Source organism: Centroberyx affinis, unplaced genomic scaffold (assembly GCF_046629955.1).
Source record: "Centroberyx affinis isolate AG114_WGS23_722 - 3 ecotype Tasmania unplaced genomic scaffold, CSIRO-AGI_Caff_v1 ptg001258l_1, whole genome shotgun sequence".
NCBI lineage: Eukaryota > Metazoa > Chordata > Actinopteri > Beryciformes > Berycidae > Centroberyx > Centroberyx affinis.
Genome location: NW_027279769.1, coordinates 6,043 through 33,780, shown reverse-complemented (window position 1 = coordinate 33,780; position 27,738 = coordinate 6,043). Strand labels below are relative to the sequence as shown.

The window sequence follows — 27,738 nt, the reverse complement described above, 5'->3', positions numbered from 1 at the left end:
GTTAATAGTCTATTGGACTGTGTTGAAGACAGAACATATGCCAGTTGGTGGACGTTTTTATCCATAAAGCCTTACTGTACATAGGTGTATACATAGGAGTGCATACATTTTTGGTGTGGGTGGCCCAAGTGGGAATTGATCCCCTCACCAAGGCAGTGTTAATGCCATACTCATCCCACTGAGCTTCATATACTGTATAAGTGACACAATCTGTACAGTTACGCGGAGTATGCCTATCTTTTGTGTTAACATTCATTTATGTGACTGTTTGTATAGTTCAATCTGAGGAGGAATTACAAAGGCAGGTTCACAAATGTGCCATAAGAGCCCATTCTGCAGATCTCTGCCATAGGGAATCAGTTTAGTTCAGTGGTTTGTGCACTAGTATTTCCACATTAAAGCTGAATATATCGTATTAGATCAATGTTTGTTAGGCAGGCAACTAACTGAACATGCAGATTATTTCATACCAGGTTGTACGTTATTTTCTAAATAAATTATTTTCTGAGTTACGTGGATTCAATCAAAACAAGTAAAGATTTGTAAAAAGGGAAATATTTTATTTAAAATACAAACCATAACAGGTACAAATTATCCTCAAAAGACAACCCCCCCCCCTCCACAAAAAAAAACAAAAAATTCTCCCCAATATGGGGTGAGAAGAATTCACAACAAATCAGTTTATCATTTGAATTCAAAAATACTCTCCTTGTCATAAATATGTACAACTTCTTTTTGAAAGTCCAGGAGAGTGATAATGGGCTAAGACACGTAGAAAACTAAGGACAAACCCAGTGCCTTCTCCTGATGCAACCATGGAGGAAGAAGTAAAAGAATCCCATTTCATTATAAATAACAGGTTGACATGTTCAGTCTGCATGAATGTTAAGGCATTCTCATACAGACAATGTTAAAAGATTTACATATTTTAGATGTATCCGATACCGAATGTAGATTGAGTAGACTTTGCACCGTGAGACTTGTTGCGGTGCTCCCATGACAAATAGCCAAATAGTAAATTACTGTCCAATATGAGGAGGCATGAAAAAGAGTGTAATGAGGCAAAACAAATGTAACACATATGGTTAGTACGGTGGTGGTGTTTGAACAGGTGATACAACTGCACAGCACATAAATTATCACACTACATCAACACACCCAAGCTCAACTCAGATATGTCCTGGTGGTCACCGGAGTCTGCGCTTCACTCTCTTGTGTCCATTTGTGGTATTAAAATCAGCAAGATCAGAAAGGTGGTCCAGAGTGTAAGTGGTGAGTACATCTGCAGGAGGAAAATCCTGAAAAGAAAAGTTTCACACTCTGACTATGCTTTGTGAGAATGTAAGTGAAAGTGAAAAGCCAGAACCCCACAAGGGATTTAGTATGTATGGTAATCACACACTTCAACACACTTCACCACATGTTACAGAGTTCTGGTTTATCACAACTCTGTGACAAATAAGAAAAAATAAAACAAAATGAAAATTGTAATATTAACAAGAGTGAATATAAATATTGCACTTCCAAACAACATTTAGTTCCCAGTGCCTAGTTGTTATCCCTTTGTTAGAGGTACAAACTGACATTCTGCACAGCATGTAACATGTCTGGACGGTAGGTTACAGTCTATTGTTTGTGACAGATGCCACTGAGGTCCTAAATATTCTAACTTCCGTCACGCAGTTTAACAGCTCATCCTGAATGATGATTGTATTTATGCCATCTTTACCAACAGTAATGCAGAATGGCTTGACCTCAATGATCTCAAGCTACAGAGGCGATGGGGATGGACAGGACTAAGCAATGGGAAAGGCATAACTAATTCATACACAAAGCAAACATTCATAAATATACCATTCACACACATTAATATGTGCATGAATTCATGCACATCTGCATGCATGCACACACACACACACACACGCACACTCACAGACATTAACTATTTACATTTAAGGCACATAAAACCTATGTACAAGACAAATAAATGAAACCAACACAATGCATTTCAATGTTGAGTCCCTGGGTGAAGCTGTAGCCTTTTGGTAGTGGGATAACTTCTGCCACTATTAGTTGTCTTTCTAAACATGGGCAACTTTTACTCAAAAGACAATCAATCAAACATACAGTATCTCACAGTATCACACACTGTAAGTTGAAAATGGATCTTCTACACTCACAAGAGTGAAGATCCTGCCTGCTCTCAGACTACACTACTGCTTCTCTACTCTCTTTTGAGGCTACAACAGATGATTGTCATGTCTTTGCTTCAAGACATCATTACACCATGGCCATACACTCTGTGGTTTCACCTGAGCATTCTTTGCTTGTGCCCCATCTCCATGCTGCCCGTTATGATCCTAACCTTAGCCTGGCATTAGTAGAGACAGCAGATTCTTCTCTAGGACTCCAGGAGAACACCACTAGCCATTTTTCTGACAGAAGCACCACACTGTTTCAAGCCTAATGTGAGGTTCCACAGGCCTGGTGGTTCCAGTCACATCCCAGGTGACTACAAGACAATGATGATGCCAGCATTGGTAACTCTGAACATGAACAAACAGGATTTAAAACAAAGTGATCAGTAGGAGTCAAAGTCAAAACTCAAAGGAAGGTCAGTCAGTCTTTGGCGTCTTTTTAGTTATATCAGTAGATTTATCCTTTGAGTGCAAAAACAACTGAACCCAGCACTGTCCACCAACCTGAGGCAGAGAGATCATTTCCATGAACAGTTTGGCAACAAATGGGCTTACACTATGTAAAATACATGAAATGATGTAATAAAAGCTGAGTCATGAACAGATTTGGTTGCGACATCTGGGCAGGTAATATTGTCATTGCAATAGCCAGGTTAATGTTTTCACCCTAAACCTGATATCCTGATCTTCTGTTTCAACAAACCGCTTGTGTTCAGGAAATATCAGAAGAATACTGTTATGCTACAGCGATAGCGGTGTTCACAGCTCCTCGCCACCATATGCAACATGTGGCCGTATCCTGTCAGAAGCAGTGAGCACACCAGATCATTAGCACCAAAATAAGGCAGTTAAAAGGGTAATATGGAATTCTCTATCACGAGGATTCACAAAAGGAAAGCCAACAGGCATCTTCCTCCATCCACGGCGTGGGCCAAAGCTTGCCTGCGTTTCTGCACTTCTTTTGCAGTCACTAGTGTTGCTGTTCAGTCCAACGTTAGCCTTGAGGCAGTCCAACTGTGACATTGAGAAAAGTTCTATTTGGTAACAATCCCAACCTGCCGACAAACAAGACATATATTAAATTAAAAAAAAAAGAAAACATTCATTTGGTTTGGAGATCTTTGGGTTTTTATCGTCCTCTTAGTGCAGCACAGTGGAGTTCCAGTGGTCTTTCCTACTCCAAACTCTTCAACTGCAGTCTTATCCTCTCTAGATGCTCCGTCATGTTTCTCCATTGCAATCATATGGCCAGGTACTGTGGTTCTGGTAACTCTGGCGGTCGTTTAGGCCTCCGAGGCAGCCTGTGGTTTGAGTTGTGCTTTCTCCATGGCAGTGCCGTAAGGTAGGGATCGCTTGAAGAAGCCAAGCTACAAGAACAGGAAGAAAACAAGAGAATTTAGAAGTGCACACTGACCACTTCAGCAGCAATCTTGTGAGTCCCGAGTCATTGTATCACTCTAGATAGTCACTAGGAGAGAAGTTATCAATTATTGTCTTTAAACAGATAAAGCAACAATAGTACAGTGGTGTGTAATACGCTTTGTTAGACAGCAGCACAGACCTTGTAGAGGACGTAGATGAGTAGAGCCAGAAGCAGCAGTCCAGCCAGAATGGCCAGGATGATGATCCACAGAGGAACAGAGTTATCAATATCTGGCTTGTTCCACACCACCGGGGTCACCACCTGAGGATCAGAGCACAGATAGTCCTCAACTCAATTTAACTCCACAAAAAAAATATTTAAAATGATCTAACTTACATGTAATAGGCCTGTTGGAATGAAAGAATGAATGAATGAGTTTATAAGTTCTATATACCGTTTTGTGTCCGCTGGGAGAATGCTTGGGTAAGATGGCGTAAGGCATCTTCATCACACTGTATCTGGCCAGGCACTCCAGCACATAATGCTTATAGGATCTCTGAAGGGAGACACATTATTGTTATTAATCAGATCCAAAAATGTATTTATTTTTACACAGCAATATATAGCATCCTACAGCGTCACATGGGGGATGCAATTCATTAGTTATACAGTAGGCGGCGATAAAGCCTCACAGACACCGGCTGCCTCTTCCACAGAATATCCCTCTGACATTCCAATCCTATGAGAAGCTGTGACCACCAGCTAATGAATTTTCAATACATTCACACATATGCCTTGTGTTACAGCATATAGGGGCATGTAAATTCTCTCTAGGAATAGCTCAGACAAGGCAGGTAGACAGACAAAAAAAATCAGAGACACACTGTAGTAGAAGCTGTACAAACACACTGTATGCACACTTGCACAAAATACCTGAATACATAAACAGCCAATCCTAAATAGAGCAATTTAAATTCAATGCTCAGTTAGTAACTCTGTTCCCATTTGTTGAACCGAACATTTGAGACTGTGCTTATTGGCAGACTTAAGAACTCAGCCACCAGTGCTGACATCCAGTCAATACAATCCAGTGTATGACTGTGAGACCGACTACTGCAGCTTTTCATCTTTGCCAGCCTCACATTTGAGGTTTTAGGTCTCAGTGTTTTCTTTCTTGATGCTTTAACGAATAGCAGCTACTAACTTCCTGCCAAAGCTTGACATGAGAAAATACACAGACAACAATGGGAACGGGCAGATCTACCACGCACAGCCTTTCCTGTGCCATGCTTTTGTCATCTGGTGGAAACATGTGTTCATGTACATGTAGTGTAGTGAGTAACGTGTAGTGAGTTTGTGAGGCAGGGTTCGTCTCCTACTAACCTCAATGAAGGTCTCAGCCCAGATGCGGGAGCGCACTTTGAGGATGGCAGTCGTCCCCTTCTCCAGAAGACCCACGTTACACTTGAGGGTCCAGCACTCCACATTAGAACAGGACTAGAGACAGGGAGAAAGCACAGGAGTGAAGACAATGTAAAGACAATGTTAATTAAATGCTAAATCGTTCACATGTGTTCGAATTACTTTTTTGCAAAGCATCTACAAAATTTAACCTGTCATCCTAGTCAGTCATTAGGCACATGACTTAAAAACAGACGAGAGAAAGTCAAAAAGTCAGAAGTCAAAACCGGAAGAACAGATATGGGAAGGGCAAATAACAGCCGTGTTAATGTTGCAGGCCAAATAAATATAACAAAGAGCCCAATGTTATGATGTTATTCCAGGCCTGCTTCGAATTAGAGAGATTGAGGGAATGTCATGAGACTGTAAAAATGCAGCATGCAGTCACCACTCTCCCCATTATTGCCCAACCACTAAAACCAGCCCATTTTTCGCAAGACTGTAGAATACACAATCTTAATTAGATCCCCATAATGCAGCTTGGTGCATTTAACATTTTAAAATGTCCACAAACTGTGTTTTAGTGCCGGCGCTGCAGAACAGACCACCCCCAGACTGAGAGGTTTCGGTGGGTTTCCTGCGGGAGCGCATTAGTTTACTTATTACGCCGAGGAGGGCAAACACGGGAGGAGAAGAGCGTACCCGCCTAGCTCCCTAAGGCTCAGTCTTAGACAGACTTAATAAGGGCACACAGACAGACAGGGAGCATATCAGTCCACTTCCTCCTGCTAGACCTCCCCGATGCCCCAGGGCACAAAGGGCTGAAAGGCCCCGTAAAGGCTGGTGGGTCTGTTGGAAACGGCAGGAATATGGTCCATTGCCAAAGACGCCTCAGCCCCAAGTCCCACATATCCTCCCTGGTGGGATTATGTGGTCAAGAGCTGGAGCTCGGGGGTGTGGAGGCTGTTCCCACAACTTCATAAAATAAGGGGCCTCGTCTGTCTAGCTGCTGTATGCACAGGGCCGACATAGGTTGACACTTCGTAAATAAGAAGGAGGAGGAGGAGAAGTATATAGCACTTTTCTTAATATTACAAAGTGATGTAAATTACAATTAGGAACAAAAACATCAACAAACACTCATTGATAAGGGGAGACTTGGACTGCAGACTCCATTATTGCCAATAGATTGTTACAGCAAATTAACTGTAGCACTACAATGCAATGAGAGCAGAAACAAGTTATCAGGTAAATAGAAATTCAAAATAATATCAAAATTATTCTAAATTCCTTTTATTGTTCTAATAGTAGTTAAAAGCCGGTCTTTGTTCTTTCTGCCTAGCTCAGCTCTTCAAAAGACAAAGCAAGTCATTATAGATTCTCCGTCTCACACTACAACCCAGGCCGACAACTTCATCCAAGCGACGCTTAACGCTGCCACACTTTCTCCTTTCATCAAGAGACACAAGAGACGTCAGAGACGTCTGTCCTCCCAAGCATAAAAACAAAAGTGCAGAGACGGGAGAAAAGAGGGAGAATGGGGTCCTTCATACTGACGTGTCATCGGACATGCTTGATGAACGAGCACGGTTAGGAGCGACGGGCCGACAGACAAAGACCCCTTCAGTACAGGCAGGTAGCCAGAGACAGAGGCGGAGGGAGCGGCTACCTGCAGCTGGGTGGATCAATAGGGCCAGTGTGTGGGGCGCGCCGGCCCTCACAACACCCAGAGTCCAAAATTAGAGAGCGGTCTGTGAAGTCACCAGGGCATCACTGACAAAAAAGCCCTCCTTCCCATGTCCCATGTCCTCCCAGCCCCCCCACCAGCACTAAAGGCCCTTTAATGTTAATCACCACAACGGGACAACCCCATGCCCTCTGACCCCCTCTCTTTTAACGACATCATAACCTAATTACCCAATCCCAGGAGCCTCATGTAAGATCGGGGCCAGTGCCACCAAAATAGATCCATACCTGCACACTTAACTTCAGGCAACGCAGCAAAATATATTGTTTCAACGCTCTGGTTCGAGCCTTAACCTTTATCTAATGGAGCTTGGGGCTTCCTCTTATGCGATACAAATACGATTTTAACTGTGTAAATACATTGACCATAAAAACTGAAAACTGAAGCCCTTAATTCCCTCACTTTCAAGTCACTTATCAGCCACTTGTTACATTAGACTTCACCCTTTGGCCTGGAGATGTGGATTCCTTTATCCAACTACTGTATTTATTGACTGTAGACACTGCCACCTTTTACAGATTTAAAATTGCAACTTTTTCATCGGAGCATCTCATTCCAGAGTGCGCCAGTACAGAAATCAAAGAACATCATGTGTGTAAGCCTCCTGTGAACCCAAACCCCAAGTGTCTCACCAGGTTAGTCAAATGAGCCAGTTGGTCTCTGTGGACGTCCCTCCTCTCAACATGGTGCTCATGGGCCTTCAGTGCCAGAAGAGGCGGCTGCTCTGTGGAGGTCTGCTGGAGCTAAGGAGAGAGCACACGCACACACACACACACACACACACACACGCCACCCATTAGGTCAACACAGACACTGACCTCACCAGAAAGAAGAGCACACCACCCTTTCTGTCAATATAAGACCTAATGTTAGCATGACCCAGAGGCTTTTGTCATTAATCAGAAGCATGTGAGCTTTACTCCAGATGGGCTCCTGTGGAAATACACTGTACTTAACAATTCACCAGGGGGTAAAAGAAACCGATAGATCACAGCCAAGACAGACAACCGCTCACAGCCCTGCTCAGCATCTGGCCAATTTCAAATATAAACACAAACAAACAACTACATAAAGTTGCTTTGCCCACAACATCTCAAGGCTACAACTTGGCATAAAGGTGGTGGTGGGGGGGGGGGGTGTCGTCTGATGTCGAAGATGAGTGAGTTTATTGCTGGCGAGGTGGTTCGTCAAGCTGCGCCGAGTGTAGGGAAGAGCTGCTACATCAAAGCGGTGGTGGGGCGAGTGTCCTGGGTGGGGCTGAGAAGCAGGGAGGGGGAGGTGGGTGTGGACCTACCAGCGGGACCGCCCATCTGTTAATCACACAGTGGAGTGGGAAGCTGTGGGACATCTTCACTGCTCTGATTGTCTGTGAAGTGCGTTCACACACACAGCTGGACTTTGCCTCATCTGACCCTGAGAGGTGTGCGCCTGTGTGTGTGCGTGTGTGTGTGTGTGTGTGTGTTATTTACTTTGAGGTCTAGGTGGTTCATCTTGTGGTTGGTGGTGCAGTTGAGGGGGCCTTCTGTGGAGAAGTCCAGAGGGTAAAGCAGAGTCTGACCCTGGACACTGAGGGGGCAGCGCAGCTGAAGCAGGGTGTGGCTGATCCGACTGGGCCCGTTGTTCACCAGCTGACAAAGACAGAGAGCAAAGACACAGAGCGGAAAGAGGAAATTAACAAGGAAAACTTTAATATGTAAAGCATTAGAGAACTTCCAGAGCAGCTGAATGATTTCATATTTGAGTTCATTTTGATTCATGCGCCTTAGTGGAGTCGCGAGGCTGCAACAGAATTTCTTTTCCACTTTGAAGCTTTAATATCTGCCATCCTTTTTTTGCTCCTGCCTAAAGTAGAGCACTGTTAAATCTCGCCTAAGTGAAAGTGGATCTGCACAGTACAATAACAAATCACGGCGCTATCTGGAATATGTTTTCTTTGTTTTTGCTTCATTGCGGCCCTGGGAAGTCAGCTTTGCTACATGAATAGTAAGATCTGCTTTCCAACCCAATCTGTTCAGCCCTGATGAGTCAGTGCAGCTCACAGCCTCCTGGAAGAACAAGCCTGATTACCTCGTAGATATGCTCCACTGCAGGCCCAATGTCCTGCTCCACCTGATGGCTTTTGGTCACCTTCCAGTTGGCTGGCGGGAAGAAGACCTTATCAGGCCGGGACACGCTTCAGAAGAGAAGGGGAGAGTGAGAAAATGTGTAGGAACACAGAGGAAACTTTATGAAGTTCCAAAAGTTCAAATGAGGCAATCGCAACACTGAACTCACCCTTGAAGAATGACGTCAGCCTGGACAACTACCTCCAGCTTGTAGGGTGCAACCTCACTGTGGGAATTATTCTCATTTTTACTGTGGAAAGAGAGAGAGAGAATAGATTCAGATTAACTGACATGATTTGAGAATCAAAATATGAGGTCAAGGGAGATGATAAGAAACCACTACTAGAGCAACAAACCACACAAAACAAGTCGTACCTGCGAATCTGCAGCTCAAACTGAACAGTCTTGTGTGTGTCCTTCAGTCGTGGCACTGTGAAGCGCAGGCCGGCCCACAGCTGCAGAGAGGAAGATTCATCATCATTAAGTATAAATGGAGACTAACCCATAATGTTTCCCATTACTACCTAAGAGAATAAAGGAGCAGGTAGTAGACCTAGCCCTAACTACAACTGTGAAAAGTGTGCTCAAGGACCATACACATGCAGTACTGTAGTTCTCAGACAGTCATGCCTCTTCTCTCCTCTCCTCTCCTCCTCTGCTTATTATATGATATTCTGGGGTCAGTCAGGCTGTGAGCTCCTTGTCTGCCTGGCAGACAGCTGCACTACACCTGGGCAGGCCCAGACTCTAGCTCAATCTGCTGCCCTTTCTTCAATTGTAATTTCATACCCTTTTGTTTTCCACACAAACCGCACGCATGTTCAGCACAGTAATTGCAATCAGGAGGCTTGTGTGCAGCTATTTTATGGCGCTGTGTGTGTGAGAGAGTGTATTCACATGCAGTGTGTGTAAGTGTGGGAGAAGGAAAGGAGAAACAATTAAAATACTGCCCATAAAAATTTTGGTTTCTCTCCGACTCACTGAATCATTGGTATAGTCATAAAGTCTCTCTGCACCTACCTACATTTATGAGTTACAACTGATTCACATCAGAACAATATGTTGAGCCAACATTACAAGCCGAGACCTTCAGAGACAGCTAATGATCAGATTCTATAAATTCTAATTTCAACCTCTATGCTTTCTTGCAGAGAAGTCTCTCCCTCTTCCAGTTAACATTCAATTGTTTTCCTCTGCAGACCTATTAAACAGTGCCAGCCTGTGACTTGATCATTAGAAAGAGGAACTCTTCCCAGCATGCAGCCTTGGGTACAGATGGAGAGAGGCTTCCTGTCACAACACTGCCTCACTCATGAAACAACTGTTTCCTGTGCTGTTCATACCCAAATCCCAGGATGACACACAATCTTTTCCTCCAAAGAGCAGGAAACCATGATGTTGTGTCGTCAACCATTATGACTTTTCCACCAGTAACCACGCAGCTCAGAGGCAGCACTATATCAACCCTCTTCACTAGGCCTTTGACTCACCATGAAAAACCCTGTGTCTTAGCTTGTAACAGAGTCAAACAAAAAGAACATAGGTATTCTTACACTGGTACCAGACTTCATAGGATTGCCCAAATCACAGCTGAGGTAGCGGGTCTGGTTCTCTGTCTCATAGCTGCAGGTCAGCTGGGTCAGGCTCTGGAGAAGAGATGAGCAATACAGAGAGATGAAGAAGGTCAAAAGTACTTCTGAGTCAGTTACATTCGATCAGGAAAAACTGCCAACTGTTATCATGTCCTAAGAGACTTTGCTTTCCTGGAAGTTCCTCCATGATGCCTACAGTCCCTTCTACAATACTCCATGTGTAATTTCAAGTAAATATACATTGGGTGTTTTTATAGAGCATCCATAAAGGTTCTATAAAAAGTAGGCTTGAGTGTGTTTTGCATTTCCACTCACCTCATTATTGCGGGCTATACCGCTGTAGTCTGCTTCAGGGGGCAGGACCACGTAGAGCTCCGCCTCGTACGCCCCTCCCTCACCCTCATTCCTGGCGTTGAAAGTCAAGGTCAGCGAGTTGTCATCACCTAGGTAGACTTCCTTCCTGTCCCTGAGGACCCAACCAAAGGAAAAATTGATTACTAATAGGGTCAGCAGTCAGGTCAAAAGGTGTCAGGCCTCTTTAGGTAAATAAACACAGAAAAAGGTGTGTTAGGGTGTCATAAGTAAACAATGAGATGCTTTGTTCGTGGCAGCTGGTAAAACACAGCCACTAACTGGGTAATACGTTGTTTTTGCTTTAATAAAACTAATAAATTCTCAGGCTTTGTGCTCTGCATATCTATTAGGTTTAGAGCTGGGCCGCAACCCAAAACACATCAGTTAGATTCATCTCAGGAAGCCCCCGTCAACTGAAAATTTTTCCAATGTAGTAATAAAGTCATACATGCAATGGAGCACAGAGCAGGACTGTAAAACACCTCCCCCTTCCCTGCTTTCTCTCACTCCCTCCGCTCCCCTCCCCATGCCCCTCCACAGCTCAGAACAATGAGAAATTCCATATGGAGGGCCACACAGACGCTTTTAATTATAGCCCAGTCTCATAAAGCAAGGCAGGAGGAGCAACTGAGAGCAGATTTCTAACGCTGATCCTCTGTTGGCCAGAATGCCAAACGAAGTCTGATTCTAACCGGCATCGCACTTTTTAAACTAAACAAAGGCTAAAAATCAGAAAACACCACAAAACCTTAAAGCTTCCCCAGGGGATTCTTGGTCTAACAGGTTATGTGCCTTGGCAGTGGAATAGCAGGAATAACATTGCAGGAATGATGGATACTTTTCACTGAAATTCCACTAAATCATGGCGGTCCCCTTAACCCCTCTAACTACCATTAAGCTTACATACACTACTGCACAACAGACAAAAAAAGTCAAGCCATTATTTCAATTGCACTAGTAATCACACTTTCTACAGCTCAATTTATGTAGCTGCACTTGGATGGAACTGGGCACTAATAGGCACTCACAGCAGGTTATTCCATATGTGATGGATAAGCTATACATTGAAAAAATGGAGGCAGAGGGTAGATAAATATAGAGATGTGAAATCAAAATGACAGAGCAGAGAGGGGAGTATTGGGGAGGTTGTTATTTTTGAGAAAAATGCTAACAGATTTCTTAAATCAAAGTGGGGCAGGGTGCTCCTGACACCGCTTCAGAAGTAGGCGAGGTTGGGACTCTTTGGCATACTGCTCCCATACTTTCCAAACTGATCTCTTTCATCTCTCCTGTCTTTCCCCCAACAGTTTGTCAGCCAATCATAGCACCTGTAGAGCTGCTTCCTGTTTTCAGAGGACAGTATCCCCCTACTCCGGTGCAGCATTGTGGCTATTAACAGAACTCCCTGGTATGCTAAACTAAACAAAGCAGAGAAGCGACAAAAACAGCTGTATTTATGCTGCAGTACTTAACACCGAGTTCCATAGAAGTTGTATAGTTGCATAGAAGAGGTGAAGAGTTCAGCGTCTGTGACCCTGTTCACAGTTTATCATGCATAATCCACAGCATCCTAGTGTATTTCCTGAGATCTATATGCTCTGGGATTTCTAGAAATATATGAGGAAATGAATAGACTCACCCATGGACTGCCAGCTTCAAGTCAGGAACACAGATGTTGTCCTCTCCACAGTCCAGAAGAATCTGAGCCTGAAAGATGCACATAGGGGGGAAATAAAAGCTTAATAGGGAGCAGAGCACACAGTCATGACACGGATCATGCTTATCATAGGTTCTGTCTGAAAACACATTTCTTATACACATGAATTGAATTAGACGCACAAGATAAATCACACATCAGTGTAAAGCAGAAAACAGGGTGAGTGTAGCAAGATGGGACGTGTGGTATAATGACTAATACATTCCACCGCCACCCCCCACCCACCCAACACACACACACACACACCTGGACTGCAGTCCCCAGTCCCTTCTTTACAAGGTGTCATCACCGCTCATCAGACACCTACAGCAACACCGTTAATACCAATCTTATCGCTCACAGGGAGAATGGCTGACTCAGTGTGCTGATGACAGGCACAGACCTCTTCCCCTGACCCCGCTTCCCCCGACACACACATGCTCTCTGTCTGCGCCGTAAGAGAGGGAAATGATGAACGGGAGAGCGCTGCTCCAGAGCCCCGCGACAGTGCCAGAGGAGATACTCCTGTGGAGCCGAGCACAAGGCTGCCAGCCCGGCTCTCGCCAATGTTCCACATCACAGCACTGTGTGGCGCACCGCACTTTCACCACACGCTACGCCACCCAGCCAACCACGGCAGTATATGATCATATGGGGAGGGAGGAGCCTGAGGGATAAGGGCACTTACTGAGATATAGGATATCTCTCTTGTCCTGGAGAGGGGAGGGGGAGATGGAGGGAGGGAGGTAGAGGGAAAAACAAGAAAGGAGGAGAGACACTGCTGGATGAGTGGATGACCGCTGAACGTGTGGCGGGGCAGGACCAGGGAAAGCCCTGTGGACTGTTAAATTGCTTCCCGCTGTGATTGTGACATAGTGTGATGATGCTGATGACGATGATGATAATAAATAGAAATGGAGGAGATTAGAGAGAGCCAAGCGCCTCCCTTGTCATTACAACATCTAGGGGCTCTAATTATGGACACCATGGTAACCGCCATGCTAACTTGGCCACATGCGCTCACTGGCCCGTAGCCTCTGTAGGGCAGAGGAACAAGGTCTGTAGGCCCATCGCCCTGCTTAAACAACAACAACAACTGGGAAACACAACTGACATCAGACAGCATGTGATGTATTGAGGGCAAGCATCACATGCAGTATAATCAAAAATATCTTTAAATGAGTGGAGTCCATTAATCAAAGTCATACTCATGTGGCAAGATGTTCTTATTTAAAGAACAATGAGGGCATTGAAGCACAACTTGAAGCCATTTCTAACTTCTTAAAAGGTGACAACTGGGAGCTTTCCTGATTTTGCATAAATGTAAGTCTTCATTCATGAAGAGGTTGCATGTGAGATCTGAGAATGTTCCCTACGGCAATTAATAGATCCATCATAATGCCATAAAACCTCACAGCAACATGTGTAATGCGTTATGATGAGAGAGCGAGACTGTGCCGAGACGCATCAGCCATCTCTCACTCTCACTCAAGCCTGAACAGTGTGAGAACTTGGCTGAGCCAACGTAATGTTACAAGGCCTGCCACACATTCTCAAGGCATATGGAGAAATCAATAGGGCATCATGTGTCTGATCAAGGCCAAGGCTGTGGTACGATACTCACCCCTTCTCTGTTTACACACGGTTACATTCACACAGCCTAAAGCAAGATTAATGAAATATGTTGGCAGTTTTACACTACTCCCACTCCCATTTTACACACACATACATGGATGGGGTTTGCCCTCTTCGGATGTTTGGAAAAAAGCTAAGCTTTTTCAGGTTTTAGGTTGATATTTTAGCTCAGCGTCTCAAGGCCTTGGTTCAGCAATAGACCACATCTGTTAGAGCCCCAACAGCTTTGATATCTAGGGAGGACATCAATGACAGGGTTCAGTCCTGATCCAACAGGAAAAAGATAGAAATACACAAGGATAGAGAGAGAAACAGAGAGAGGGGGAGAAGGGGGAGATCAAACTACGCTCATTGCCTTTCCCCAAGTTCTCCAATCCAGTGGCTATTGCTGAACTCACATATGGTGCATGCTGCGCCACAGCTGAAAGCATGCCCACATGTTGAGCCAGCCCTACTCACTGCCAGAGAAACACTGGCAAACAGAGAAACACTGGCAAAAAGACGATAAATTTCAACCAGATGGGCAAATGGCCTGGCTGTGCCCCACCCAGAAATAACCTTCTGTGTCTGTGCAACTCTGGAACGAACCACCTATGAACCGTTACACAGCCAAGCGGGCCGAGAGCTATTCCTGCTGGGGCAGTGAAACACTCTGCACTATACACATGCCTCACATTTTTATATTGAAAACTGCTTTCCAGACACTCTGGACCCCTTCCCAGCAGAGTAGTTTAAAATAAAAAAAGAAGAGAAGCCTCTCTCTTTCATCGGGGGACTGGAGAGAGTCAGTGAGTGGCTGCTTGATGATAAGGGAAATGGCTACTCAAGGTGGCTGATATTCTTACCATCAGCTCAGAGGGAATGGAGTCTAAGTCAAAGTCTCACTACCACTTGGACATTATTAGTGAACATTGCTCCACCTCAGCAGATATACTGATGCTATAAACCCTGTAGATGACTCCAAAGTGAGTTAACTGTGCTGGATGGAGGATCAGGGCAGTGCAGAGCATGTCAAAGTACCTTCTGCTCAATGATGTGGGTTGTCTGATAGTTGAGGATGGGCCGCAGGCCGTGGGAGTCAGCTGCAGCATTTGGATCCAGGCTGAAGTTCAAGGCCACATAAATGGAGGAGAGCTTGTCCCTGAACTCCTTCTCATCCTGCAAAAACACAAAGATACATTCACTAGGTTTCTTGTGAAATGCAATTTGTCCAAACAAGATCTTTTTTTAAAGGATGTCCCGAGAAGATTAGTTCTCATCTTAATGTCAAATAACGATTATTACTGCTTCATCTTGTCACATCTGTGATGAATGCATTCATAAACCCAAGAACGAGTGATCATGATTATAGAGGTTATCATAGTGAGAGATTAAAAGCAGGCGTACTCTTAGGTAGATCTTGGTGTGGTGACACATGCGCTCGCCATGGCGCACCCTCACACTCTTCTGGACCGAGGCCTGCTGGGAATCCAAGAACAAGGCCCTCTTCACTGCACCTTTCTGCTTGTGCTTATGACTATCCAGCTGCACCTCCACCTGGAAGTCTGGAACACATAACACACACACACACACACACACACACAAATGAGCATTCATGGCATGATGAATGTTCTTGAGTCGCGTAATGACAGGTTTAAAAAAAGACCATAAATACTCTCAAGCACACGGACAATGTAGTCAATGTAACTTAAATATAATGGCAGGCATATCGGAGAGCACTTGTATATAGAGGAAGGTGTAATTAGAGATAATTACTAGGGGTTGATAGGGAATGGAAATGAAAATGAGCAAAAAAGGAGGGCTGGTCATTAAAGGTGGATCACAGCCGATATTTGGCGCACTGCACTCCCTCTCTTGTAATAACAATCCAAATGCTGTGTCACTTGCCAAAGCACTTTAACCTACATATTACTTGGACTTAATACATTACTATCTGTGGCTATTTGACAGTTTCCCCTGCATGTAATACAGTGCAGATGTGAAAAATTGGCTCACCAAGGTTGTCTGGTAGGTATTTCCCATCAGCAGATATGCAGAAACTCAGGTTGACACTGTTTTGGACAGAAGGGACAAGGACATGATGAGGGAAGCATATGCATTTATGGCAGAGAGTCAATGTAGACACACTAGACACACAAGACACCCCACTCATTGTCACTTATCCTCTCACGCTCACTTTCTCCCATGCCCCGCTTTTCTCAGTGGTTGATGTCAGCATTAGCTCTTTACATGCCTCGCATTACAAGGCATGAGGGGTAATGGGAATACGTATAATACAAAAAAATGTCAACTGTTTGGAGACACACTGGCATCTGACTGCTTTCACCAGCCAAGCTGATAAACGGTTGCGTCTCCCTTTCCACCCTCGGCCCCCCCACACACCATGGAATGGGAGTTAAGAAGGGTGAAATTGAGCAGCGTCTCGTGTTTCAGCGCTGACCAGTCAACGGCTAGCGTCTATATGAGCCTGTAGCTCTCTCCCATGACATCAGCCACACAACATGCTGCCGCTGTCCAAGAGTCAGCAACCCCAAAACCCCCAATCCCTTTACTAGTAAACCCACACTGGAAGCAAAAAAAGAAAAAGAAAACACAGAAGAAGAGAGGGAAGAAAAAGGGAAAGAACGTCTGTTAGAGAAACACAGGAAAGGGAAGAGAAGTGAAAAACGAGAAGGAAAAAGACAGCGAGTACAAGGAGGACTTCTTTCGAGGTGTAGTAATAACTAGATGTGTATGCTCCTGCGTCTGTGTCTGAGTGTGTGCGCACGCTCACGGGAGTCTACGTGTCCTGATGTTTCCCAGCTGTGTTCCACCACCAAACAATATCTCATTCAAAGGAAATGGCAAAAAAAAAAAAAAAAAAAAAAAACTCTGGCCCCTCCCTCCTCATCCCCTCCCACCCTCCTCCCTCCCCCACCAACAACTCCTCATCGCCAGGCAACGGAGCGTAATCAAGACACATGTGTATACAAGAGTTTCCTTTATGGATCGGGAATCTGGAGAGGGGAAAAGCAGACACATGAGCGCAGTGTCAACCATGTCGAGCAGCGAGCAGCCCCGGCCCGTTTCCTCTGCCTGTTGCTGGAAATGAATACCATGCACAGTTCGAGGAGGCCAAGAAGCGGTTGACAATGCCGTTATTCAGCATGTTATTTCTCTGTTCCTCCGCAGAAACAGCGTGCTATGAAGCGGTTTTGAAAATAGGTCAGCCGATAAGAGCTTGGCCCTCAGCAAAAATGAATACCATGACTGTTGATGGGAAGTATATTCCTTATCAGAGCTTCCTGTTAGGGTAGAAGTGTTTATGCATGCAAGAAAACGGGGAAGCCCATCTTTCTGGAGGTGGGCCAAGAGAAAACCAATCAAAAGGCAGTTAGACAGAGTAAATGCTCACCAGGAAACAGGCATGCTGGTGTTGCCATTAGTGACTATACAGTGTTTCTCCTCAGGGTTGATCATGGTGGGGGAAACTGTCAAGGAGGCGCTGGTGTTGACTATTGGACGGGATCTGTGGGCAACAGAAAGAACATACACTGAGGCCACGATCAGAGAAAGTTAACATTTCCACTTGTATTGTAGCAGACCAACAAATATGGATACATGGGAGTTTAAAAACAACATACCTATAAAGAATTGCCTTGTCAACACCAAAGGCACCGACAATAAGATCTGAGGACATAAATAGAACAGAATTAGATAATGGACACTAAAAAAAGATAATGAGGGTCATTATATGCTTACTTCTATCCTCACTCACCTGGGTATCCATTCATGTCCAGGTCCTTAGCACCTCTAAGAGCAAATCCAAAGCTGGCAGGAATGGTCCCAGCGGCCCACTGGCCAGTGATCACCTGAGATGGCTTGTCCCCGAGTCCTCCTGAGTTTCCATTATAGATGTAGACCAGTCCCTGCTGGTCCTCCCCTCCAAACGGACAGCTGATGGCCACATCTGCAGGACAAAGAGGGAAGACAGTTAGCACATTTTCCAGATTATCTTGAAACTAAAAAGATTCTTTGGTGAGAGACCGTTAGCAGATTCGACTTTTAGTTCTACAAACATTTCTCAGAGGCAGAGCTGCTCTGGAGGCAGAAATAATCTCATTGGTTGAGATAAACCTCAGTGGGCAGAGCCAAAGCCACCATTTCTCTGGCTAAGTAACTTTACACTGATTCCAGTGAAAAAGGCGTAAGAGAAGTAAAAGAGGTAAGAGAGGAGGTAGCTAATATTATGAACGCTAATGCTCTACTTACTGCAAAATGCAATCTAGCCATACTAATTTATCTAGATTAGAGATCATGAATTACCAGATTTTCTTCTTTTATTCAAGTTTTATGTCAGTTAGATAACTTGCACTCTGAAGAACTGTGGTTCTGCCATTTGAGATTTAACTCATCCAATGACATTATTTCTGCCTCCAGAGCAGCTCTGCCTCTGAGAAATGTTTGTACTAAAACTCCAATCTGTGGAACGTGAACATTTCGTCTTCATACAGGAAAGAAGTAGGAGCCAAGACAAAGAGACAAACCATTTATCTTTCTACTCATAACTCGTAGTTATACCCCTACAACAATCCCCATTCTCACCATTGAAACCATCCTGGTTCAGATCTCCCAGTGGTGCAATGGTGCTGCCAAATCTCCCAAACACCTGAGTGCCTGTCAGGTGAGGTAGGTAGGGCTCCAGGTTCAGGGGGCCACGCTGTAGGTAGACATAGACCCGGCCCATCTCTTCCAGACGACCATCGGAGCCCCGCACCATGAACATGGGAGCTCCCACCAGCAGGTCCACCATCCTGCAGAGAGGAAGGGAAGATCACACAAATTAATTTAGACTCAGACACGTTGGCGCTGCAGGTTCCTGCTGTAATAACTTGTTGGTGGGATCCAATCTAGATACTGCCCAGCTAATTAAAAGGAGATAAGAGAGACAGAGAGAGAGACAAGGAGAGAGACACGGAGACCTGCCTCATACTCACCCATCATTGTTAATGTCAGTCGTCGCCACAGCATAGCCAAAATATGATCCCATCTGTGAAAACACCAGTGTTACTCATATTTCCATGAGTGTGATCAGTGAAAATCTCACCATCCAAAGTCATCAACTACGTCAAGATTGGGTTTATTCTTTGTTTATACAAAACAGTCACGCTACTGTAAAACTCAGACCTGCTTATAAGTCTGATTCATTGCTTGAATTAACAGAGATTTTGTGAAAGAGTCATGAAGCCTTGAAGGCTTTTCACACTTCTGCTGCATGATAGCCTTAATTTGGTGCCGTCTCTGTTTCATTTTCAGAATTATCCGTCCTGAACCTGAGGCTGGAGTACAGAGAATCCAGAAGCAGCCTGAATTGCCAGACTCTGAGTGTAGGCAAATTCACTCAGGATTTTATTTATTCAGCTGAGCCAATCAGTGCTGTTAAAACCACCTCAGCCGCGCTCCTTCTATTCCCAGAACCATTTGTACAAATTGCCTCTGCACTTTCCCCTCAATAATTGAGCTTTACAGCAAACCACGAAAGAGCCTGACTAGTAAAGAGAACATTGTCAAGGAAATTATTTTTGCTTACACCAACTCAACAAATTAAGAACTCTCATGAGGAACCAAGCAATGAAAACACAGAGCAACTGGCGCTTAGAGGGGCTTTCTGTAGATGAGAGGGGAGAGCAGCTCTCTGACTCACCTGTTCACCAGTGTAGTAAATCATGGACTTCAGATCAGTGCCGTTCAGTATAGACACCTGCAACACAGCAGCCGCATATGGTGAATGTCTCTGTATATACTTGAACATATATACTCGAACATAAGCATAATCTCTGTTATGGTATTTGCTAAAAAACCGATTCCCTCTGCGACATATATTGCTTGGGCTGTTTTCTTTCTTTCATTTTCCTGCTGTATTAGTCCCACAAGTCCAAAGCCCAGCCCTCTCAACCTCTTTCCAAAATGAGAGTAATGATTAAGCCTTCTTACCAAACCATAAAGCATTAGTCCTTTTGGAACGCCAGCCACAAAATCTGAGAGGTGCACAGAGAAAAGGAGCAAAGATTTAGGAGGGAAAATATCATACAGGTCAAAACAGCCTGGAACTTCAGAGAATTCCAGCATTCACAATCTTTCCAGCTCAATAGAGAAGTAAAATACTGTAGACGAGTTCAGTTCATGTTCACTTCAGGTGTAATATATGCATTGCTCTGTGTGTGTGTGTGTGTGTGTGTGCACGCGCGCAGGCACATTGCTTTATTCCATGTACACCACACCTAACATTGCAGCTGTATTGCCTATTTGATGGTCTTACCTTCCTCCTGATCACCACTGAATTCCCCAACTGCAACAGAGTAGCCTGTAGGCAGTATGAGAGTACAGATTTTAGCCTTAGCTTGCACAGTAAACAAATGAAGATTCACAGTAATGTGCATTTGTTATAACAGCACTGGGTTTTAGTCAGCCACTCTTACCTCGATAGCTGTCATCAAAGTTGGCCTGGACCTGTCTGGTCTCGATCTGGCCCCCCACAGACTGCATGAAATAGCCTGGGTAGTACGCTTTGATAATCTCTTCCTTGGCTGCAGTGATCACCTGACCTGGAGTGAAACAAAAGATTAACATATACTTAGAAAGACGGTCATTCTCTTCAAAGGTGAATCTGATGTTTGTGACAGACTTTCAGATGATTCATTGTTATGTGCCACATACCTTGCCAGAAGTAGCTGCCTGGCCCTCCCAATACCACTTTGCCATCCTGAAAGATAAAGGCTTTGCATTACTACACTCAAAACAGAAAACATTATCACGGAAACCTCTGGTGGTCCACTAAAAAGAGTTGATACCTTTGTGAAGTCAGCGCTGAATCCTCCCTGACAGTATCCCTGTCCGGACGCCCCATTGATCTCTGAAACACAGAGAGGAAATGCTTCATGAATCATTTGACATTCATAAACATCTTAAAACTGTTCAATATCTCCCTAAGGTAACAGATAACCTATGATTCTAGACAGGCTAAATAACCCATACAAATACTGTTGTGTAGGGAAATATCTCCATAATATTCTATAATAATGTTCTATAATATTTTAAACACTGATAGTCTTCAGTAAATAAATGATAGCAGATTCCAGCTCATCGTTACTGTTAATAAAATCAAGTTGTCTAATGTCACAGCAGGGACTGGCTCGGTCCCCATGGAGTAACATGATTGATTACAACACAGAGGGCTTAGGTGTGTTTCTATAGCCAGTATAGTCTCTGGAAGCTGTTAGCCACTGTTACTTGATACTGTTTCCATCTCCTCTGCCTTGCCTCATGGGCAGCACAATTGACCCCTTATCTACCTCCCAGCAGAGAGGACAGCTGTCATGTTAAGGTGGGCTGCATCAGGCCCTTAAAATGGGAAGACAGGAACATCAATCTAGAGACATTTTCAGTGGTGAGTGCTGATACCTACCTGTGCGGCAGGGAGCATACTCCACAAATTTTGTGAAGTTATGGATTGAGAGGTAGCAGGTTCCTGTAGCATCCGACTGGGGGATGTCCTCTTTAGTTCGCCAGGAGTAGAGAGGGGCGCAGGCCTGGAGGGGGGAGGGGGTGGAGAGAGATGGGGGTAGGTGGGGAGGAGGAGGGGGAGAGGTTAGGTGGGAGATGTTTTTCCAGTTGCAACAACAGCCCGCTGAACTCAGGAGGAGACCCGGGCTGAGGTCAGCGATACATCTGGAGCAGGGTAGCCACGTAACTCAACCCAGGTCACAACCCATACAATCAGACCAAACAACAGGCGGCTCAACTTTGATGTCACAGGGGGCACAAAACATTTCTCTACGGTGTTTCGAGACTGGAAGTGAAAATTGGACACGAATCACAACAACTCAATGGACAATAACCTCGGAGACAAACTTTTAACATACACATCCCCCATGACGTCAGAGCGGGACATCACACATGTAGACAGCAGTTTCTCATGGCCATGTGACCAGCGCAGGCTTCACTGAGGACTTTAATCATAACAGTGGAGGGCACTAGTACTGAGGAGCACAGTTGAAAGCCAAGTCTCCCTCTGCCCAACCCCCCACCATCAGTCTCTGAGAGGGTCACCTTACCAGAATGGTGTCGCCGTGGGAACGCACAGTGGCGCCGAACCATTGGTGGGACTTGACTTCAGCCTGATAGTTCGTGTCGTTGAGCGAGACGGTGCGGTCCCCTGGGAGAGACACAGAGAAAAAAAGGACACTGAGTGACGGCACTTTGACAAAACATGCATGTCTGAACCCCAAATATTCGTCCTGCCTTTTCCCCTTCAGCCTCCCCAGGCCCTTGGAAACATCTGGACATTTGGCAGAAAGCAGGCTTACAGACTCCAGTTACACTATTTTTCATGCAAAAATGATCGGGGTGAGAATTCGGGGAGAATGGTATTTGCTACACAGCCACTGTTCAGATGTCAGAGTGAGACAGTTCTCTTAGCTTGGACGGGGTTGGACTGGCTTAGCCTCGTTGACCTTTGGCTCTTTTTGGCCACCTGGCCACTAACCCTGATCTCCCACCTCAACTCTGTGACAGCAGCAGGTGACATGACAGATGGTCTGAGGAGTCAGGTTTAAACACAACTTTATTGGAAGACAGATGTTACATCTGTGCTACAATGGAGAATGAAATTCAAACAAATTGATTGGGCAAGGACCTTGCTTCAGCACCCCATAGATCATACAAATAGGGCTTGTAATTCACAAGTGACATTATCTGAGGGAAGAACAAATATGTTTTGATTTGTTTTGAAGAGCAACCTAGGCAATGTTGAAGAAGCACTCCACCCTATCCCACCCTAGACCAGTCTTCCAACTCATTTCCGCCTGTAGATTGCGTCAGTAAAAAACCACAAGCGTGTTGCAAAAGAGCAGAGCAGCATCTCTCAGGGAGAGCGGACTGATGGATACTGCAAGGGGTCATGACCTATGAGGATGTGAGGAAAGCAGGCTGTGTGTCAGCCCCCTCTATCCATGCCTCTCCACTCCTATTCTTTCCTCTCCTCGTCCCAGCCAACTAGGCAGCCTGGAGCTGGGGGCGAGGACTTGCTCCATGTCTTGGTGGAAACAGAGAAGAGGCGGCTGTCCAAGGAAAACACACACTCTGGCCCAGCTTCCTCATAGCAACCTCCCAATCAGCTTTGTTTAAGCACACACTTCTCCCTCTCTCTAGTCTGTCTTTTCATTTTCAATATTATCTCCAACTTTCTATTCCTATTTCTTTACACTATCTCCACTACGTCTCTATTTTTCAAAGTCTCCATTTCAATGCCTCCCTTTTTCTCGCTCTCTTTCAGGGAGCGCTGCCTCCCTTCGCCCCAGAAGGTAAGTAGCAGGATTATGGTTTTTTAATAACCTAACTCTAGTTCTGCTATATCTCCATCGCCAGGCATTGCTTCCTACATTACTCATCACGGGCCAACAGCAGCCGACCTTACCTTACCCCCGCTGTGTTAAGTGTGCGGCGGGCCATGTGTGAAGAGACGTGCTTTAGCCACACCAGCAATAACATGAGCAGCACATCAAAGGGCTCCTTATAAGCTTGTTACTTTAACTAATGTACTAAAGCTATATGTACCTTTACTTAGAGCATATCGTCTTTATATTTTCATAACTCAGGGGCCTTTGTTTGGTTAAGGCCAATGCGATGCCACCAGGGAGAAGCCATACAGGACTGTGTAGGTTTGAGCCACGTTACCACAGCAACCAGGAGCAGAAAAGGCCACTTCTAATTCATACTGCAAAACTATGATCAGCTTACACCTCTTTGCCATCTGGTCATGGTAAAAGAGTGGAAGCACTTTCCACATCTACATCACTGTTTTGTTTTCTATTTCAGGAGCTGGGGAAAGAGATTTGGGCGTTCTCACACAGCAGCACTGCGAGTCCTGTGTCACTGCCGGTATTGTCCGTGTCAGAGACGCCACGTCAGGGTTCATACAGCGTGACAGAATGAGAGATGAAAAGATCCGTTAGTTAAGAGTCTCTGCATGGCCACCGGACGCAGCCAGCTGGAGTCACGCGAAACGCTCACAGCCCGAACACGGGTGAGATTCAGAGGGCAGATAAAGGGAAATCCAGAGACGGGGCAGAATAACATGTCGTCTGAAGTCCTCCTGGGACGCTGTGTGCTGATGTGACATGGTGCCTGGCCCAGTCTCTCCCGGGACAGCAGAGGAGTGTGGGGGTCTGGAGTGCGTCCATATACTCACTCTCCCCTTTGAACTGTGTGTGAGAGGACGGCCATTAGTGGGGTTAGAGCCTCTCAGAGTGTGTGTGTGTGTGTGTGTGTGTGTGTGTGTGTGTGTGTGTGTGTGTGTGTGTGTGTGTGTGTGTGTGTGTGTGTGTGTGTGTGTGTGCGTGCGTGCGTGTCAATAGGGTAGAAGACAAATGGCCAAATTCACTCATCACATCAGCTGCCCCTGAGGGAGTACCGACAGGGGGAGAATGAGAGGGGGACAGAGTCGAGAAACAGGGCTCTGGTTTCTCCCTCCCTCCCTCCCCTCCCCTCCCTCTGGCCTCCTTGCCCTCCCTTCCTCTCACCCTGTGAGTCCCTCTCTCGCACCCTCCCCGCTGCCCTCTTTCCCCTCTCCTCTCCTCAGATCCATAGACAGGCTCTTATCTCAATGGAAGAGGAAGTGGATGGGAGTGGGGCCTCTGGCCACTCTGACCCAATTAGTTAGGCTAATTAAGAGGGCCTGTGGCCTCTGGGTCAGACCTTCACCCACACCAAGAGAGAGGGAGACTACTGACACCGCTCTCATTGGAATCTACTGGGTACCAACACTGAGGCCCGAGATGTATCTAATGTATTAACAGCACTCATTCAAAGACAACTCAGTATTCAGTATCATCACTGAATGTAAGATCTTATCACCTATCCTTTATTCCCAGCATTGGCAAAGACAGTTAAATTAATTAGAGCAGTAAAATGCCATAGGTGTCCATGTAACAGCTCTTTGGCACAGATAGATTTGCATGTGGATAACAATGTACAGAATGTTCCGTCATTGCACAGCGGTTCTGGTATGGTCCAGATGGCTGAATTGGCTCTGGCACACTAATCTGCACTTTCAAAGCCCATCAGAAAAATGAAGGACACTCTCTGACAACCCAGGGGACTATCCTTCACCCCGAAACCTCGCTGTTCGCACATGACATCACTCACCATGGCCTCCAGCCAGCGCCCAAGGATGTGCAACACATTTTCTGTTGCAAGAAAAAGGGTACCAAAATAAATGAGCAAAGGGCAACCAGCAGTGGATTCCCATACGAAGAGGTTGTTAAACGAGGCTTGTGAAAGACTCAGTGGAATATTTCTCCCCTATTGTGCATTATGGACAGTAAATCTAAGTTGGCCCACAGTGCTAGGCTTTGATTTCCCAGGAAAGAAGCCAACAGTCCCCCGCTAACTGGGGAGCATGCACACACCACTGTCGTGCTACATGTGTGATGCATGTGTGTCTTTTCAGGGCATATTCAATCTAAAAGCTAGTAATATTTAACCAGACACTATTTTTACTTCAGTTGTACCTTTCCTCACTAAACCATTTCCCCATTCCTTCAAAAGTGGCCGATGGGTGCTTTGACTGTCCACACTGAAACATGAATCCATTCATTAGAAGATCTCAGAGACTTCCGCATCTTCTCCCAAACCAATTTATCTAATTCTGACTCAACTGAAGCCTTTTTGTCAAGACCGGTGGTGGGGACATTTCTTTGTTTGACCTATTTGTTTATTGGTTGCTTATCTCCCCATAGCTCCTGGGGCAGGGCAACACAAACATGGCCCAGAGGAAGGAAGGAGTATCCTTCAAAACCCTCTTCAACACCCCATTATCCTTTTCATGCCAAAAGAAAGGACACAAACAGGAAAAAGGATCATCTAGATCCCAGGAACCAACATAGCCAACAACAGTTCAGTGGAGTGGAACGCTGACGCCTGATCCAGACCTGCTGCTGAATGCAACAGCAGAAAGGAAATGGCCCACTGGCTTAAGAAGGGTACAGGGGAGCAGCAAAGCCCAGACAGCTTAACAGTACTTAAACAACACCTCCACTTTCCTCATCCCCTCCAACAGCCAGTCAAGACAATAAAAGAGTAGTCACAGATGTCGAGTTAAATGTCAATGTGCTAGATATCTGACTCTGGTGAAAGTATCTGTAATATTTATTGGCTGTCTATTAATTGTTACCAGATTTTGTGTGCTGGTCTCATAGCAGCACATATGAGCGAGGAATAAAGTGCAACTCATAGTAATAGGATCCTGCCTCATGTGTAAATTTATATAAATCAGATCACAATACCATCATATAGAGCTAGTCAATGCATTCACATGCTATCGGATGTATCAGAAAAACACATTTCCAACTTTCATATGAGTGCCATTGAAAGTCAAATGATGAAGTTGGAAAGTTGGAGAACATTTTGCTACCCAAATTATGTTGCAATGATAATCTTCTCAAAATGGCATAAAAATCACTTATATACACACACACCCGCCAGAATAACCATTATAACTAACTTTTGTTTAGATTAAGTTTGTTAAATTAGCTTGTTGAGCTGCAGGATGTTTGTGTTTGTTTATTGTTTGTCTTCCGGGTGTGATGAAAATAGCACATGAATGCAAACCTGTTTAGCAGTCGACTTGGAAGTCCCTGATGTTGGACAGTCCCACCAGCCTGTGAGCGCACAATATGTCTAAGTGTCAATGACGAGGCTTACCATCATTATCAAACTCAATGCTGTGACACTCTGATTGGCCGAGGCTCCATGGGCAGTAGAAGACGGATCCTCCCTCTGTAATGTTCAGCTGGCTGGTGTTGGCCTTGGGAGCCCCGATCAATACACTCACACTGGGAAGGAGAGAAAGAGAGAGACAAGTTGCTGTAAATCAAATGTTCCACATCTACCAAACCACAAGATCCTTATAAACCTGAATTTCTTTATCTAGCCAATGCTAAGGTTGGTAAAATTAGCTCTTGGTCTGGCATCAATTAAAAAGTGCATGCCAGACCTCCCACCCAACAGCTTTTAACACAATGCAGTACACACATTTTACTGCTTAGCCCGCTGTATTCTGACTTTGTAACAAAACATTTTAACAGGTTTCAGCACCGCGGTACATAATGCTATGCGACCAAGGGGAAATGGCTGCTATGACACGTGATGTTCATGGACACCAATACCTGTGTGCAGCCCAACACACAGGCAGAAACACTCGCACACATGCACGGGCACACATGCATCCCTGTTGGGCAAATTCAATAGGAAAACAAGAAAGCAGACGGCCTAAGTGGAGTCACACTCTTGTTGCTACAGCTGTGGCGCACACTAAACATCCATGTCCTTGGAGCTTCACTGTAAGACTACAGGGCAGCGTAAGGCAACCACTTCAACAGACAGACCAAGAACAAGCAAGGCTACAGGTGGCTCGAGAGTACAAGTCTAAGAACAGATAGGACAGACTTCAGAGGCGGAGGAGAACAAGAATAAACAGAGAGTGATGATAGGTGACGGGTGGATGGAGGAAAGTGGAGGGAGGTGAGAGACTTGGGCATGGTAAGGTTGGAAAGATTTTTTCCCCAGTAGATAATCTGTCTTAAGTGGACGGTCCAGCCATTACCTCAT

General features: G+C 45.1%; 1 protein-coding gene across 1 annotated transcript; it reads right to left on the bottom strand.

Moving 5' to 3' along the window:
* Positions 1-594: 594 nt before the first annotated feature.
* LOC139648790 (integrin alpha-5-like) lies at positions 595-27,738 on the bottom strand. Its single transcript, XM_071525028.1, has 30 exons — positions 27,734-27,738; positions 26,833-26,963; positions 22,185-22,285; positions 21,536-21,659; positions 20,922-20,983; positions 20,788-20,833; positions 20,550-20,675; positions 20,390-20,434; positions 20,065-20,108; positions 19,775-19,831; positions 19,068-19,120; positions 18,676-18,884; positions 17,849-18,040; positions 17,715-17,760; positions 17,486-17,599; positions 16,087-16,142; positions 15,478-15,635; positions 15,112-15,249; positions 12,400-12,467; positions 10,722-10,872; positions 10,368-10,460; positions 9,190-9,269; positions 8,984-9,064; positions 8,777-8,882; positions 8,179-8,337; positions 7,342-7,452; positions 4,945-5,058; positions 4,016-4,117; positions 3,760-3,882; positions 595-3,565 (listed from the first exon to the last, which is right to left on the bottom strand). Exons 1-30 carry the CDS (start codon positions 27,736-27,738, stop codon positions 3,482-3,484), a joined length of 2,979 nt encoding a protein of 992 aa, XP_071381129.1. The 3' UTR covers positions 595-3,481.